Source organism: Myxine glutinosa, chromosome 2, assembly GCF_964187855.1.
Source record: "Myxine glutinosa chromosome 2, kmMyxGlut1.1, whole genome shotgun sequence".
NCBI lineage: Eukaryota > Metazoa > Chordata > Myxini > Myxiniformes > Myxinidae > Myxine > Myxine glutinosa.
This window is the reverse complement of record NC_136262.1, coordinates 90,575,395-90,590,126: the sequence shown is the minus strand read 5'-3', so window position 1 is coordinate 90,590,126 and position 14,732 is coordinate 90,575,395. Positions and strand designations below refer to the sequence as shown.

At 47.8% G+C, this 14,732-nt stretch overlaps 1 protein-coding gene across 5 annotated transcripts in view; it reads right to left on the bottom strand.

Annotated features, from left to right (window-relative positions):
• Window positions 1-13,439, bottom strand: part of ACP5 (acid phosphatase 5, tartrate resistant) — a 43,784-nt gene extending 30,345 nt beyond the window's left edge. For 2 of the 5 annotated variants that reach the window (XM_068107782.2, XM_078771225.1), the window contains exon 1: window positions 13,109-13,422. In XM_068107782.2, the coding sequence (XP_067963883.2) occupies window positions 13,109-13,172 (64 nt within the window). In that variant the 5' untranslated portion in view covers window positions 13,173-13,422. Of the gene's footprint in view, window positions 1-6,410; window positions 6,619-10,733 lie in introns of all 5 variants that reach the window. The other 3 variants (XM_078771222.1, XM_078771224.1, XM_068107783.2) reach the window with 3 other exon arrangements.
• Between the last annotated feature and the right edge of the window lie 1,293 nt (window positions 13,440-14,732).

Genomic DNA, 14,732 nt, shown 5'->3' with positions numbered 1-14,732 from the left:
CCTCACATTATCCTCAAGCACGGTCTGGTACAATGAAGAATTCATAGTGGATACTATGATGGTGAGCTGCCCAGGCCCTGATGCAGCAAAGCTGCCCCAAACCATAATATTTCCACCACCATGCTTTACAGTTGGTATCAGGTTCTTGTGGTCAAATGCTGTCTTTGGTTTTTGCCAAACATGTCTTCTGGGACTGTGGCCAAATATCTCCACCTTTGACTCATCTGTCCAGAGCACATTGTTCCAGAAGTGCTGGTCTTTGCCTAGGTGTTCATTGGCAAACTTTAGTCTTGCTCTGATGTTCTTTCTGGACAGCAAAGGTTTTCTCCTGGCACACCTCCCATGTAGATCAAATTTGTGCAGCCTCTTTCTAATGGTAGACTCGTGCACTTTGACATCAACAGTGGCAAGAACTACCTGTAGGTCCCGTGATGACATTCTGGGGTTCTTAGAGACTTCTTTCAGCATCTTGCGGTCTGCTCTCGGGCTGAACTTGCTGGGACGGCCTGGCCTGAACAAGTTGGCAGTTGTTTGGAATCTTCTCCACTTGTAGATGATCTTCCGGACAGTCGAATGATTGATTTCAAATTGTTTGGAGATCTTTTTAAATCCCCCTCCCAGACTCGTAGGCATCTATAACCTTCTTTCTGAAGGCCTCAGAGAGCTCTTTTGATCTAGGCATGGTGACGCCGCACACTTCAACAACAAAGAGCAAACCAAACTAAATGTCTGAGGTTTAAATAAGACAGGTTCCTCCAAGATTCTCTCTAACGATGTTCTAATCATTTGCACCTGAGCTGGTGCACCTGATTCTAATTTTAGGTATTTGAAGTAGTGATAAATGTAGAGGTGTACTTACTTTTTCCACATGCGAAATTTGCATTTATGTTTATTTAAATTATGCAATGGACTACAAAATGTAAATGTTTCATGATATTTGTTATATTATATCACCTTTATCTTTCAATGTTGTTGAAATGAAGCAGAGCAAGTGCGTCGGGAAGTGTGCAGAGCGAGTGCGTCGGGAAGCATGCAGAGTGAGTGCGTTGGGAAGTATGCAGAGCGAGTGCGTCTGGAACCGTGCAGAGCGGGTGCCAGGGACACATGGAGTAAGCACGTCGTGATCTCATGAAGGATAAAGAATACGTCATGGGCTCGTGCAGAAAGTGAGTATCGTGCACACGTGCACCGAGAGGGAGTCCTGCAGCCAGCAGAGAGCAATGAACATGTGCAAAGACCAAGGCCTTTTTGTCGAGTACACGTGCAGCGAGAGGGAGCAGGGAGAGTCTGGCCAAGAGAGCAATCATGTGCAAGGTGAAAAATGTCCAAAGCCAAGAGAGTGAATCACCTGCAGAGGCCTGTGAGAGGGTCCGGCCTAGAGCAGATGCATACGTGCTCTGCCAATGGAATCCAAAAGTCAAGAGAGAGAGATAGTAATGCAGGCACGTGCTCGGTCAACAATGTCCAAAAACCAAGAGAGTGCAAAAACGTGTTCAATCACCTTTGGTCCACCCTCGCTGAGGGTCGGGGGAGAGGGAGGCGTTGTTGGAGGGTGTCCTGGCTCCCGATTGGAGGAGCCTGTTACTACTCCGCCCCACAACCCCCCCCCCCCCCCAAAGTTCCTCAGACCCTGATTGGTGCTCATCCCAATGGTCTTTGATCAGTCTTTAGTCCTTCAATACTATTATGTCGGTTGGGTCGGGGCATATATAGATTTAGGTAGATCTGAATAGGCATCATGCTTCGATTGTCGTGCTAGAAAACCTCACCTGTAATAAGTTCTGTGTTAGACCGGATTTTGGATAAGTTGGGTATGTGTCCCTGCCACAAGGGGGCAGGGCTTGTTAACTAGCATAGGGATTATGCTAATTCCATTGTATGTCGTCCCCTCTGTGATTATCCCGGTGTCCCGTATGGCAACGCACTCTCATACATTAGCTAGGCCCATTAGCACAACACTAATTAAATTCCCCCGCCGCCACAATGACTGACCGAAAAGACAAGCAGGAAGTGGTCACACACTACGGCGCCATGGCAAGCAGACATCGACCAGGCAGGCTGAGAGCCACACCCAGGAGAACTTGTGATTGACAGGGCGGAGGGGCAAGTTGGAGGCAGGTCGCTGATTGGAGGGTAGGGAAGATGAAGGACGTGCCACACGATGACGTGACACCAAAGGCGCTCGGCCAATCAGTGAAGAGGGCGCGAAAAGACGGGTAAGAAGCTATGCGCTGGTTGGAGGACACGTGCCGGTGACGTGTAAAGGCGCGAAAGGTCACAGGGAAGGGAGGCACTGATTGGCAGAGGAAGAGAACTGACGTCAGAGAACAAGCGATAAAAGAACTGGCTCGCCGGTATTTTAGCCCTTCTCGTTTTGGCTTTCTTCGTGCTTGGACCTCTTCCCTGTTTGCCTTTTGTTCCCGTTTGGACCTCTTCCTTTGTGGTCCACAAGTGCCTGCATTACGACGGACGTTGGGGAAACGTTGGAGCGCCGTAGATTCTCCTCCCTGGCGTTCACGGGCGAGCGAGGCATGCCGCTGAGAGGGCGAGACCGGCGCGAACGAGGCGCTCGGTGAGGCCTGACGGAGCGTGAACACCGGAGCCTGGACGATTCCTGATGGACACTGCATTGACAGACAAGCTTGCACACACAAACACGACTCCCATTTGTTGTGCAGTTCAAAGTCCATGGGTAAGAGTCCTCACTAAGGGGGTTTAGTTATTACCGGCGCGTTCTTTTCCTGTCCCGATATTTATTAAATAAACCCTTGTATTACTTTCCCGAACAACTTCAATTTCGTTTCGTGTGAGTTTAATTGATTCGCAGTGTGAAGACATCGTCCGACCGTCAGGTAAGCCGCGGCATTCTCCCCCAAACTGCCCCTGCTCGTGTATGATCCGCCATTGAATTGGAAATGCCTCATTAAGTTCGATTAGCCATCCATGGCGTACTCTCGGTGTTAACTGAGAGCATGCCACAGGACAATACTTTAAATCAATATGGGAATGCAATCTTTGTGCATCTGCCTGGTAAATTATCCCTTATGAGTGGAGGGCCTATCTTTCCCTTCCCCAATGCATAAAGGCACACTAACCCAAAATAAAGGGAATGGCTAAGATAATGGTCTGCTATGAAATAACTATTCTAAGGGACCTTTATGGTGGTTGCCATTACTTTTTAGTGGTTTCCCAAAACCGCAACAATATATATATATATATATATATATATATATATATATATATATATATATATATATATATATTTACAGTATGACCCCGCTATTCGTGGGGGATATGTACCTGAAAAATCCGCATATAATGAAACCCGCGAATGTCGACGAAAATCTGTGATGAAAATCCCGTGAATGTATGCCGCGGCATTGTTTCAATGGAGAAAAGGGGGATATGCTATCGGTTCCCGGCGGTTCCTCATTCATAGAGGAAAATATTAAAACATATTTCCCCGAATAGAGAAACATGTCGCATTTTATCAACCACGAATAGGCAGATCTTGTTTCTTGTTTCTCACAGTCTGAGAGTCCTTTAGATGCTTTTTTGCAAACTCCAAGCGGGCTTTCATGTGTATTTCACTGAGGAGAGGCTTCCGTCTGGCCACTCTGCCATAAAGCCCAGATCGGTGGAGTGTTGCAGTGATGGTTGTCCTTCTGGAAGTTTCTCCCATCTCCACACAGGATCTCTGGAGCTCAGCCAGAGTGACCATCGGGTTCTTGGTCACCTCTCTTACCAAGGCTCTTCTCCCCCGATTGCTCAGTTTGGCCGGGCGGCAAGCTCTAGGAAGAGTCCTGGTTGTTCCAAACTTCTACCATTTAAGAATTATTGAGGCCACTGTGCTTGGGAACCTTCAATGCAGCAGAATTTTTTTTGTAGGTTTCCCCAAATCTGTGCCTCGACACAATCCTGTCTCTGAACTCTGCAGGCAGTTCCTTAGACTTCATGGCTTGGTTTTTGCTCTGATATGCATTGTCAGCTGTGAAACCTTATATAGACAGGTGTGTGCCTTTCCAAATCATGTCCAATCAATTGAATTTACCACAGGTGGACTCCAATCAAGGTGTAGAAACATCTCAATGATGATCAAGAGAAATGGGAGGCACCTGAGCTAAATTTCAAGTGTCATAGCAAAGGGTCTGAATACTTATGTCAATGTGATATTTCAGTTTTTTCTTTTTAATAAATTTGCAAAACTTTCTAAAATCCTGTTTTCTTTTTGTCATTATGGGGTATTGAGTGTAGATTGATGACGGAAAATATGAATTTAAACGATTGCAGCAGAAGGTTGCAACATAACAAAATGTGAAAAAAGTGAAGGGGTCTGAATACTTTCTGAATGCACTGTATGTATGTATGTATGTATGTATGTATTTATTGTTGCGGATCTCGGGGGTCGGCGCTCCCCTTATCAAGGGGGGGGGGGGGGGGGGGTTAATCCCCTTGTCTTTTTAGCTGGCCGTCCCGAGTCCTTAGAAGTTATAACGCCCTTCCCGGCACGGCGTTAGATAGGGTTTGTTAGGCCTAGGGGTTCACTACTACCTAAGTACCAACGCCGGCCGGAAACGAGGGAATAACTCCTGCTCGAACCACGGATACGATGGAAAATGCCGAGCGGATAGCAATCCGCGATCCAAGCTATTAACAAAGAGACTAAACCCGATTCTGAGCGGTTAGATCGTGCCACGTTTACCCAATGGAAGAAAGGACGGATGCGATCGGATTAGGGGAAACCAAGAAAGAACAAGGTAATTTATTCACAAATATACAGAAGGAAAGAGGAAACGAAAGGATGTATAAGGAAGAGGAAGGAGCAGCACACAGGGCAGTCTTAACAACAGTCTTAACTTATTACCCCAGGACAAACATACACACTCACACGGGGATTGTAGCTGGTAGGGTGGAAGGTCCAGGTAGAGGGTCCGGGTCCAGGTAGAGGGTCCGGGTCCAGGTAGAGGGTCCGGCTCCAGTCGGCTCCAATCCAGCGGGCGAAACCCGGCAGGCAGCTCCGCGCGTAGTTGGACGCGAGCGGACCTTATATATAGTGGGGGGAAGGCTGGTGTCCCGCAGCATACGTAATAAGTGCACGGTCGTGCTAAACGCACCCTCTCCAAGTTCTCTTATCAGCGCCAGCGAGTGAGTCCTCTCCCAAATGTGCGCTCCGTATCAGTCTTTTGAAGCAACCAGCGCTCCCGACAAGTAGTCCGCTTTCAATGCACTCTCTCGACCAAGTCCTTTCACAGCGCGCATTTCCCAACGAGTCCTCTGAAAGGGCTTTGCGTTCGTGCTTATATATCACGCCATGCGATTACTCCGCGAGCCAAAAAGCCACACCTGCCAGCGATGTTCCCTCAGCCCTGGTTGGCTGATGAGGGCTTACCCGCCACACCTTTGATGACTGGTTGACAGGCCACACCTTCTTCTTGGCGTTCCGCCCCCTTTTTCCTCGGGCCTAACCGCATGGCTTATGGCGTCGTTTGAGCGAGCTATGAGGCACCGACTGTAGGGGCGCATAATGGCGTCGCTTGGAGAGGGAGGTCGCAAAATGGACGGAATTGGGCCTGCTCTTATTTGATCGACGCAACGCAGATTCAACTTTTGGAAACACGGCCTTATCTAAAACACATAATAATGAAATATCTGAAGTCCTGTGGTGGCCTACGTGTTGCTTGTGGACTAACTAGGGGTGCTACCTTTAACCTTTAATGATGAGAATTTATATACAAGGGCACCCCCCCTTTCAGCAGAAAACCGCAACACTGCACCCCCCCCCCTTTTTCCAGGCTCGCCCCGAGCCGAAACAAAAGGGCTATCTTTTAAATTAATGTGACACTTAGGTGTGGTTACCCTCTACTTTTAACCTCACCCTGAGTGCGACAGTTTTAACACTAGATATGTCCCACCTGCTGCGTTGCACCCTACCTAACTGACTCACGCCCACAATTAACTGAATTACGGATTTGTCTTCAAACTACACATTTAGCCGGTGGGGAGCATTATTTACAAAACACTACTGATTATTTACAAACTGCAACCTAGGACCTGTCTTTTGTGGGAAAAGAAGAACTTTAGAAAAGAGGAAAATGCCACTGCCATGCACTGCACCGATACACCATACCATATGTACCCATTAAATGAATGCACCATAATAAAGAAATGCACCAATAAGCACCATAAAAGCACCATCCATGAAAAATGCACAAAACACATTTCAAAAATAATAAATGGTGTCTTCTTCTTCTCTTCTCTGCTGAGCCGATGTTTCTGGCTGTCTTCTTGCTTAAACATAACCACCTTTAGAGGCCATTCTTGCTTGATGTTATTTATTTAATAAAAAGGGCACACACCGCGTCCGCTTTTTATTATTTGTATGGCAAGCAGGGCCAGCTCAGGTGGTTCACCTGCATGGCATCGATGCCACTTAAAACACAGTGGTCCGCAAGCCAGATACCGCTGGCAACAATGGTCGGTCCCAGCAGAGGGGCCAGGCCACAGAACGTGTGGTCCATAAGTGGTGCCAGGCCACAGAACGTGTGGTCCATATGGTGCATCAGTGCAGGCAGGAGGCAGCAAGGGTGCGGGCGCACAATCCGCGGCGCCTGCACACTCCTCTCGGGCACAAAAGAACATGGTCCATGAGCGGGGAAGGAAGACAAAGCAGATTAGCGGGGGAAGGGCGCAAGGGTACACATCAATACAAGGTAATGTAAGATGAGGAGCGCGGGAGAGCGAGCCGAGAAAGCTCGTCCCTAGCGTTCGTCGTCCCCCCCCCCCATGTCACCTACTCTACCCTTGCCCCCTACCCTGTATTTACACAATTTACCACTTTACAAATTCGTCGCTAACGTCTTGTCTTTCCCATCCCCTCTAATTCCAAATTCGTCATCAATCCCTCCGAAGGAGGAAGAGATGGAATATCAAACAATGCCTCCCCCACGTCCTGATGCGTCTTACATTCCAAATGCTTGCAAAAACTGGTGTGGAGTTCTATCACCCTTAGGTGAGTGGATGCGGATGGTGCGAAGAGACTTTCTCCTATCTATCTTCTAATTGACATTAACACTTTTAGCTACCCGGGGTCTTGCCCTGCCAATCCATTGGCCACTTTACTCTATGCGGTTCTAAAAACGAATTCCCATTGACCATCCCTGTGGTGCCTCCCAATTTGGGGTCTCACTCCCCCGGTTTTTCTCCTTGTGCCCTCACACAATTTCGGGGCTGGGTCGTGTGGCTCACCAGCAGGTCCGCTCACCTGCACACCTCCGCCACTGTAGTTGCCACCCGAGCTTACCTAGCTCCTCACCCTAACCTGGGGAAGGCCCTCTGGCTCCCTTACCCCACTAATGCCCCCTCTGGCATCGGGCTACCCGGGTCCTCTCTCGGGATCCACGGGCACCACTGAACTCTACTACCTGGCTCCCAGAGCCTACCTGCGGCCTCACCTGGCCGACAGACTACCAGTGGCGGAGTGCCAATTTAACCATTCTCACTAACAGGCCACACGCCCAGCCATTTCACTTTACTCATGCACCAAACCAAGCAATACCTTGCTACTTTCAGCACCACAGATGTCAATATCCAACCACAATTTACCTACTCCCTCTACCTAACTTTGAACTACCCTCCCCGGGTATTCATGAAGGGGTCCATCCTTCCCCTATCCACTCCTTCGCACCATACACTCCACTCCACGTATTCCACACCACTCACTCCACACCATTCATTCCACTCACCTGTACTTCACTTGCACCTCATGCAGGTCAATCACTCAACACACACACACACATCCCTCTCGAGCATTGCCTCATTTCATCACCCTCACCACAAAGATTCTCATGCACACAGCATCATCTGGCTATCTATCTCCCCTAATATTAGTGCTCTCCCTGTCATCCCTTATACTATGCACATCCCACGTCATTATCAACCAACTACTCTACTCTACGTCCCCACTACCTGTACAATTGTCACTACTTAAATCTCAGTCACCTATGGTCATCTTTCTAAATTCCTAACATTATTCTAACCCTCCCGGGCTAGTTTGTACTGCCACCCCATAATCTATTGCTCCTCTGCCCAAATGAGGATGTGAGGGATGGTAGAGCTACCATCCCTCTACATCACTATCACCATTACTACTACTAGTCCACTACTCTGAGCCTCTCGGGGAAATGCATTTTCACAGCTCGGTTTCGCAAAACCGAGCCATGCATACTGGTGGTTTGGTCTCCTGTTGGTTGGGTCCGTCCGGCATTTTCGATTCTGGGGAGGAGGCTTTGTCGGACCAAGATTCCAGGGTCCATCTCGGCGCGGACCTTTTCGGTCTCCGGCCCGATGACCCAACCTCGCCCGGTCGGAGCGCCGCGCCCGCCAGGGGGCGAAGGTCCGACCTGGCCTTTCTCCCCCAGAACCGTGCCACTTGCCGCTACGGCGCGGCACCGACCATACAGAGTGGAGCCCGGCCCGAATCGTGCATGGCGCTCCTTGCAGGAGCGACGCGGCAACGATCCCCACCGGCCCCCGCAGCACACAAAGCGCACCACGCCCCGAGAGCTCGCGTCGGCTATCCGTCAGCCTAAGCGCTGCCCCGGTTAGCGTCGATGCTCCACTCGCATGCTCACACCACGCGTTCCGTTTCTTACTCGCACATCCAGGCGTCTCTATCCACTCCATGCATTCCTCTCACGCATATTCTTGCGCATCCATTCTACTCGCACAACCCATCATCACGCACTCCTCTGTTACAATCATGGGTGTGCACTCCTTTGCTGCACACCCACTCAGCGCACACCTACCAATGGGTGTGCAATCTCTCGTCGCACACCCAATCACGCGCTCCAGGGTACATCCCCGCACACTCGCCACAACCAACTCAGGTGTGCATCCTCGCACACGCTCCTCATCCATCCCAGGTGTGCATTTTCACACACACTCCTCATCCATCCCAGGTGTGCATCCTCGCACACTCTCACCATCCATCCCACACCCTGTGTCGCAATCACTCTCACACATACACTCTGTTGTGCACTCGCTCTCACTCTCGGTAACACACTCGCGCTCTGGCGTCATTCGCACATGCGCGCCATTTCCATTCACACAGCGCAACACGGACCTTCTACGAGCGCCAGGGTTACGCCGGGTCCCAAGCGCGCAAAAAATCCTCTCACGCCAAATCTTTTCGCGCCATATACAGCCCGGCTTACCTTCGGGATCCTCTTCTCCACACGCACCTGCAAATCTTTATAAGGATTAGCAAGTACGGCATCATGATGTGAACATGGACTTTGCACAATTTCCATTTCTTCCTTCAACGAGTGCTTTTCTAAGTCCGCTGTCTCTCCAATTTCCACTATTGCTTTGATTTTAATTTCTTTTTCCTTGTTAAGCTCGACGACCGCTGGCGCTAATAAAATCAAATTTTCTACTTCTGCGGTCGCCGGCTTCCCCATACCCCGGGTCGCGATTTCTATCCCGGTCCACCCGGCTGTGCTCTGCTCAGGCTCGCTTTCCCCGCGCTTCTCAAGCCGCGCTACCTCGTCGCATACCCCCGCAACCTTTCCGCCCGATCTGCGGTCTATGTCTCTCCCCATCTGCTCTATCTGGCCACCCACTCTGTTTCCAAACCCCGTTAACCCGTCCTCCATTCCTTCCATTTGGTTTTCCTGGGCGGCCATTCTGTTTTCCAACCCCGTTATCCCTTCGTTCATTTGGCTACTCACGTCCTCCAATTGGGCCCCTAATTTACTTTCTAATCCCCCCAATTTATTTTCTAACCCCCCAATTTGACTTCCTAATTGCTTCCCCATTCTGTTTTCCAAATTACTTAACCCGTCTCTCATTTCTGCCCTTGATTTGTCCCCCTCTATTTTCATGTCTTCACCCGACTTGACCATAAAGGCCCTCATTTGTACCATAAATAGGCCCCAGTCCGTTGGCACCGCGGGCTCGGCTGCCACGGCCATGTGCGAGGCGCCGCCATTTTGTGCGCCTGCAACCCCCACTACCGCACCTTCATTATTTTCCTCCTCCATCTCTCCCACTTCTTCCCTGGGGTCCTGGGTTAACTCTACCCCCTCTTCATCTACCGCTACTGGCATCCGATCGCCTTGGTTATCCATGGCACGATTTTAATTTGGTTTTTAATACTAAATTTTGGCCACTCGTAATTTTGACCAAATTTTTCTTGATATAAAAAATTTGGTTTGGGTCCAAATCCCACTCCCAGACACCAATTGTTACGGATCTCGGGGGTCGGCGCTCCCCTTATCAAGGGGGGGGGGTAATCCCCTTGTCTTTTTAGCTGGCCGTCCTGAGTCCTTAGAAGTTATAACGTCCTTCCCGGCACGGCGTTAGATAGGGTTTGTTAGGCCTAGGGGTTCACTACTACCTAAGTACCAACGCCGGCCGGAAACGAGGGAATAACTCCCGCTCGAACCACGGATACGATGGAAAATGCCGAGCGGATAGCAATCCGCGATCCGAGCTATTAACAAAGAGACTAAACCAGATTCTGAGCGGTTAGATCGTGCCACGTTTACTCAATGGAAGAAAGAACGGATGTGATCGGATTAGGGGAAACCAAGAAAGAACAAGGTAATTTATTCACAAATATACAGAAGGAAAGAGGAAACGAAAGGATGTACAAGGAAGAGGAAGGAGCAGCACACAGGGAAGTCTTAACAACAGTCTTAACTTATTACCCCAGGACAAACATACACACTCACATGGGGATTGTAGCTGGTAGGGTGGAAGGTCCAGGTAGAGGGTCCGGCTCCAGTCGGCTCCAGTCCAGCGGGCGAAACCCGGCAGGCAGCTCCGCGCGTAGTTGGACGCGAGCGGACCTTATATATAGCGGGGGGGAAGCCTGGTGTCCCGCAGCGTATGTAATAAGTGCACGGTCGTGCTAAACGCACCCTCTCCAAGTTCTCTTATCAGCGCCAGCGAGCGAGTCCTCTCCCAAATGTTCGCTCCGTATCAGTCTTTTGAAGCACCAGCGCGCCCGACAAGTAGTCCGCTTTCAATGCACTCTCCCGACCAAGTCCTTTCACAGCGCGCATTTCCCAACGAGTCCTCTGAAAGGGCTTTGCGTTCGCGCTTATATATCGCGCCACGCGATTACTCCGCGAGCCAAAATCCACGCCTGCCAGCGATGTTCCCTCAGCCCTGGTTGGCTGGTGAGGGCTTACCGGCCACGCCTTTGATGACTGGTTGACAGGCCACACCTTCTTCTTGGCGTTCCGCCCCCTTTTTCCTCGGGCCTAACCGCATGGCTTATGGCGTCGTTTGAGCGAGCTATGAGGCACCGACTGTAGGGGCGCGTAATGGCGTCGCTTGGAGAGGGAGGTCGCAAAATGGACGGAATTGGGCCTACTCTTATTTGATCGACGCAACGCAGATTCAACTATTGGAAATACAGCCTTATCTAAAACACATTATAATGAAATATCTGAAGTCCTATGGTGGCCTACGTGTTGCTTGTGGACTAACTAGGGGTGCTACCTTTAACCTTTAATGATGAGAATTTATATACAAGAGTGTGGGTTCTAAAACCGCAACAGTATGTATGTATGTATGTATGTATGTATGTATAAGTGACATGACATATGTATATATAATTATCATATATATATGATTTTGACCCTATGACATGACACTGACGTCATGCACATAAATTATACCAACACATCACCTCCAAACTAGGAGGCATCCACGTGGTACTAAAGTCTTTGCAGACTGAGATTAAAGCTCTATGGTCACAAATAGACAAAGGCAGAGATGTCGATCTATATTTCGCCCTCATTATGGGCCTTATGGGGCCTGCCTTTTTTATAATAAAAAAAATCAAACATTTAAACGGCCTTGGACGTGCACCTTGACCCCACAGCCAAGGCACACCGTCTATCCAGACTGTCCCATTGGCATACACATGCACATCAACCCAAAGGCTGAAGCACATGGTCAATCAAAACACATGCATCCTGACCCCGAAGGGCCAGAATGCATGGTCATACAATTGGACCCCTCCTCCATAGGAATGAGTTCCCACAACTTCAACACCATGCCGTCCCGAGGAGGGTTTTATTTTTATTTTTTATTTTTTTCCCCTCATCAGGACAACATACTGCAAATTGTTTATTTGTGACCAATCTAAGTCATTAATATACACAGGTTGAAGCCCCTAACCTGACTGGGAAGCAAGGCACAGATTGAGTCTCACCCCAGCAATTGCTGCACAACCTGTTAGCCACAAGTGTAGCCTGCCACGCTGACACATTGTCTCTGCCCTGCTCCTCGACAATTAGGAGGTTTGCAGTCAGGAACATTCAATTTGACTGAGGAAGCACACTAACCCCATGACATGACACTGACGTCATGCACATCAATTATACCAACACATCACCTCCAAACTAGGAGGCATCCGCGTGGTGCTCAAGTCTTTGCAGACTGAGATTAAAGCTCTATGGTCACAAATAGACAAAGGCAGAGATGTCGATGGCTCCTGATGAGCCCATAACAAGGGCGAAATCTAGATCGAGAACAAATTCCTGCCACCTTCAGAGTTCAGTCGAACGTCAATCCTGGCCAGCCGGTTCGTGAAATGCTCTCGCCAAAAGTTTTCACGGACCGACACCGCACGATGGAATATTACGATTTCATGTAATTAAACGTGTACTTCAATGCGTTCACACGTTCCAAATTCCAAAGTTCATCACAAAATGTGACGTATGGGATGACGGGTCCGCATCAGGGAACTCTCTCTGGAACCACGTGACACGGTCAACTTTTTAATCTCGACTTCGAGGGGTGGAAAAAAAAACAACTCGGAATCAGATCCCGATCACGAGAATATCGATCACGCGCTCAAAGATATATCAATCGTAACCCAGAGATCAATGGGACGAAGTACAGTAAGTGTATGTAACTGCTGTGACGCAATCTCAAATCACCGATATATTATTATTAAAGATATAAATCGATAGAGCTGATCGGTTAAACTTATTCAACGCGAAGTCACATTACTCTATAATCTATGTAAATGTATCATATTCCTCCCAAACAGTGTAGGTTGAGATAATACACCTCTTCTTCTTATTTTTACCTGAGCTTTGATGGAAGGAAACGAGCAGAGCAGACAACAGCCAAAGTCGACATCTTTCCGCCATCAGACACAAAATCGAAATCTACCAAAAGTTAGACGACCGAATCCGAAAGAAAGGGGATAAATTTTAAGCAATCAAAACACGAAAACATGAAGTGGAGCTAGATGAGGGAAGGTATAAACGTAAAAGCTGCATTAATTGTAGAGTCGAAATGACGACTCATTTGTAATTAGTTACACTTATTCCGGTATGCAAATACATTTTGATGAAGTACGCAGTACGCTGTACATCACTTCCTGGACCAAACGCAACTAAATTACGTCATTTCCTGTAAGCGAATACATTTTGAATGTATCACGTCACTTCCCGTCCCAAGCGCAACGACATGACTTCATTTCCTGTAAGTGAATACATTTTCATGTAGCAAGATACGAATTACCTCATTTCCGGTGAGCCAATTGGTTGGCGTCACGTCAATTATGGTCCTCATGGGTAAATGGGAATTTAGTCCCGTCTTCATCTCGGTTTGTTCTCGCAATCTCGGTGATGAATTTCCTAATTTTCATAACCTTTCTTAATTGGTAATCGTGATATAGAAGGATATTATATTTGACTTTAAGATCGAGTTCATGACTTTAAACCTAAAGTTGTTGTTGCTCTTTAAGGGCCACTATTACTAGAGTCCCTGTATATAGAGAGTTGTGTCAACTCAAATTTGGACGCCATTTTGTGTCTAAGTGTGTCGGATTAGATATACATGTACATTCGCGATATGGGGTGATATATTCTAAACCTGCTAAAAAAAAAATTACTGCACATATTTAGTCTTATTATTACATACAGGTGATATTTGTTTTGTCAAAAACTCAGCTATTGCCGTGAAAAAGAGCTGTGTGGTGATATTAAAAGTGGTATGGCAATGCATATTACAAGCCAACACTGCATATAAGAGCTAACATTATAAGTAAGACAAACCAATGCTGTCGTTCTCTGAATTTTAATAACTTTTAGAAAGGAGTGTGGGCATATCCAATATTTTTTAAAGGGTGCCGAGAGCAATTCCGGTGTAGGACTTCCAGCCGACATATAGTCTAACACACTTAAAACAAATTCTGTACGTGGTATTGCCATATTTCTAGTGTACAACTTTAGTTTTATCGACATTTATATTCAATTTCCATTGTAATGATTTAACAAGCTGCAAGTCCGCTTCTGTCTCTGACATAAGGAAAACGTCATCGGCATCTAGTAAGATTGAAACGTTCATTTATTACTACACCCTTGCGCAGAACTCTGATGGATATTGCCTGATCGATTAATATGTTTCATAGCTGGCGACTTAATTAACACTTAATTTTCGACTGCGCCAAGCCGTAATTAAACAGAGAAAAAACTTTTTAAAATACCTGCAGTGTGCACGGTTCGTCTCGTCGAACAGATATGGAAAAGCACAGATAAGACGTCGTATTCACCATAACTTGTTTAATTTCACCAGGAACACGATGAGGCCAACACAGTAAACATTCAGAACAAAACTTGGTTCATACATTCAGTACAGAACATGATTCATACATTCAGTACAGAACATGATTCATACATTCAGACCGTAAGAAAACTCTGCCC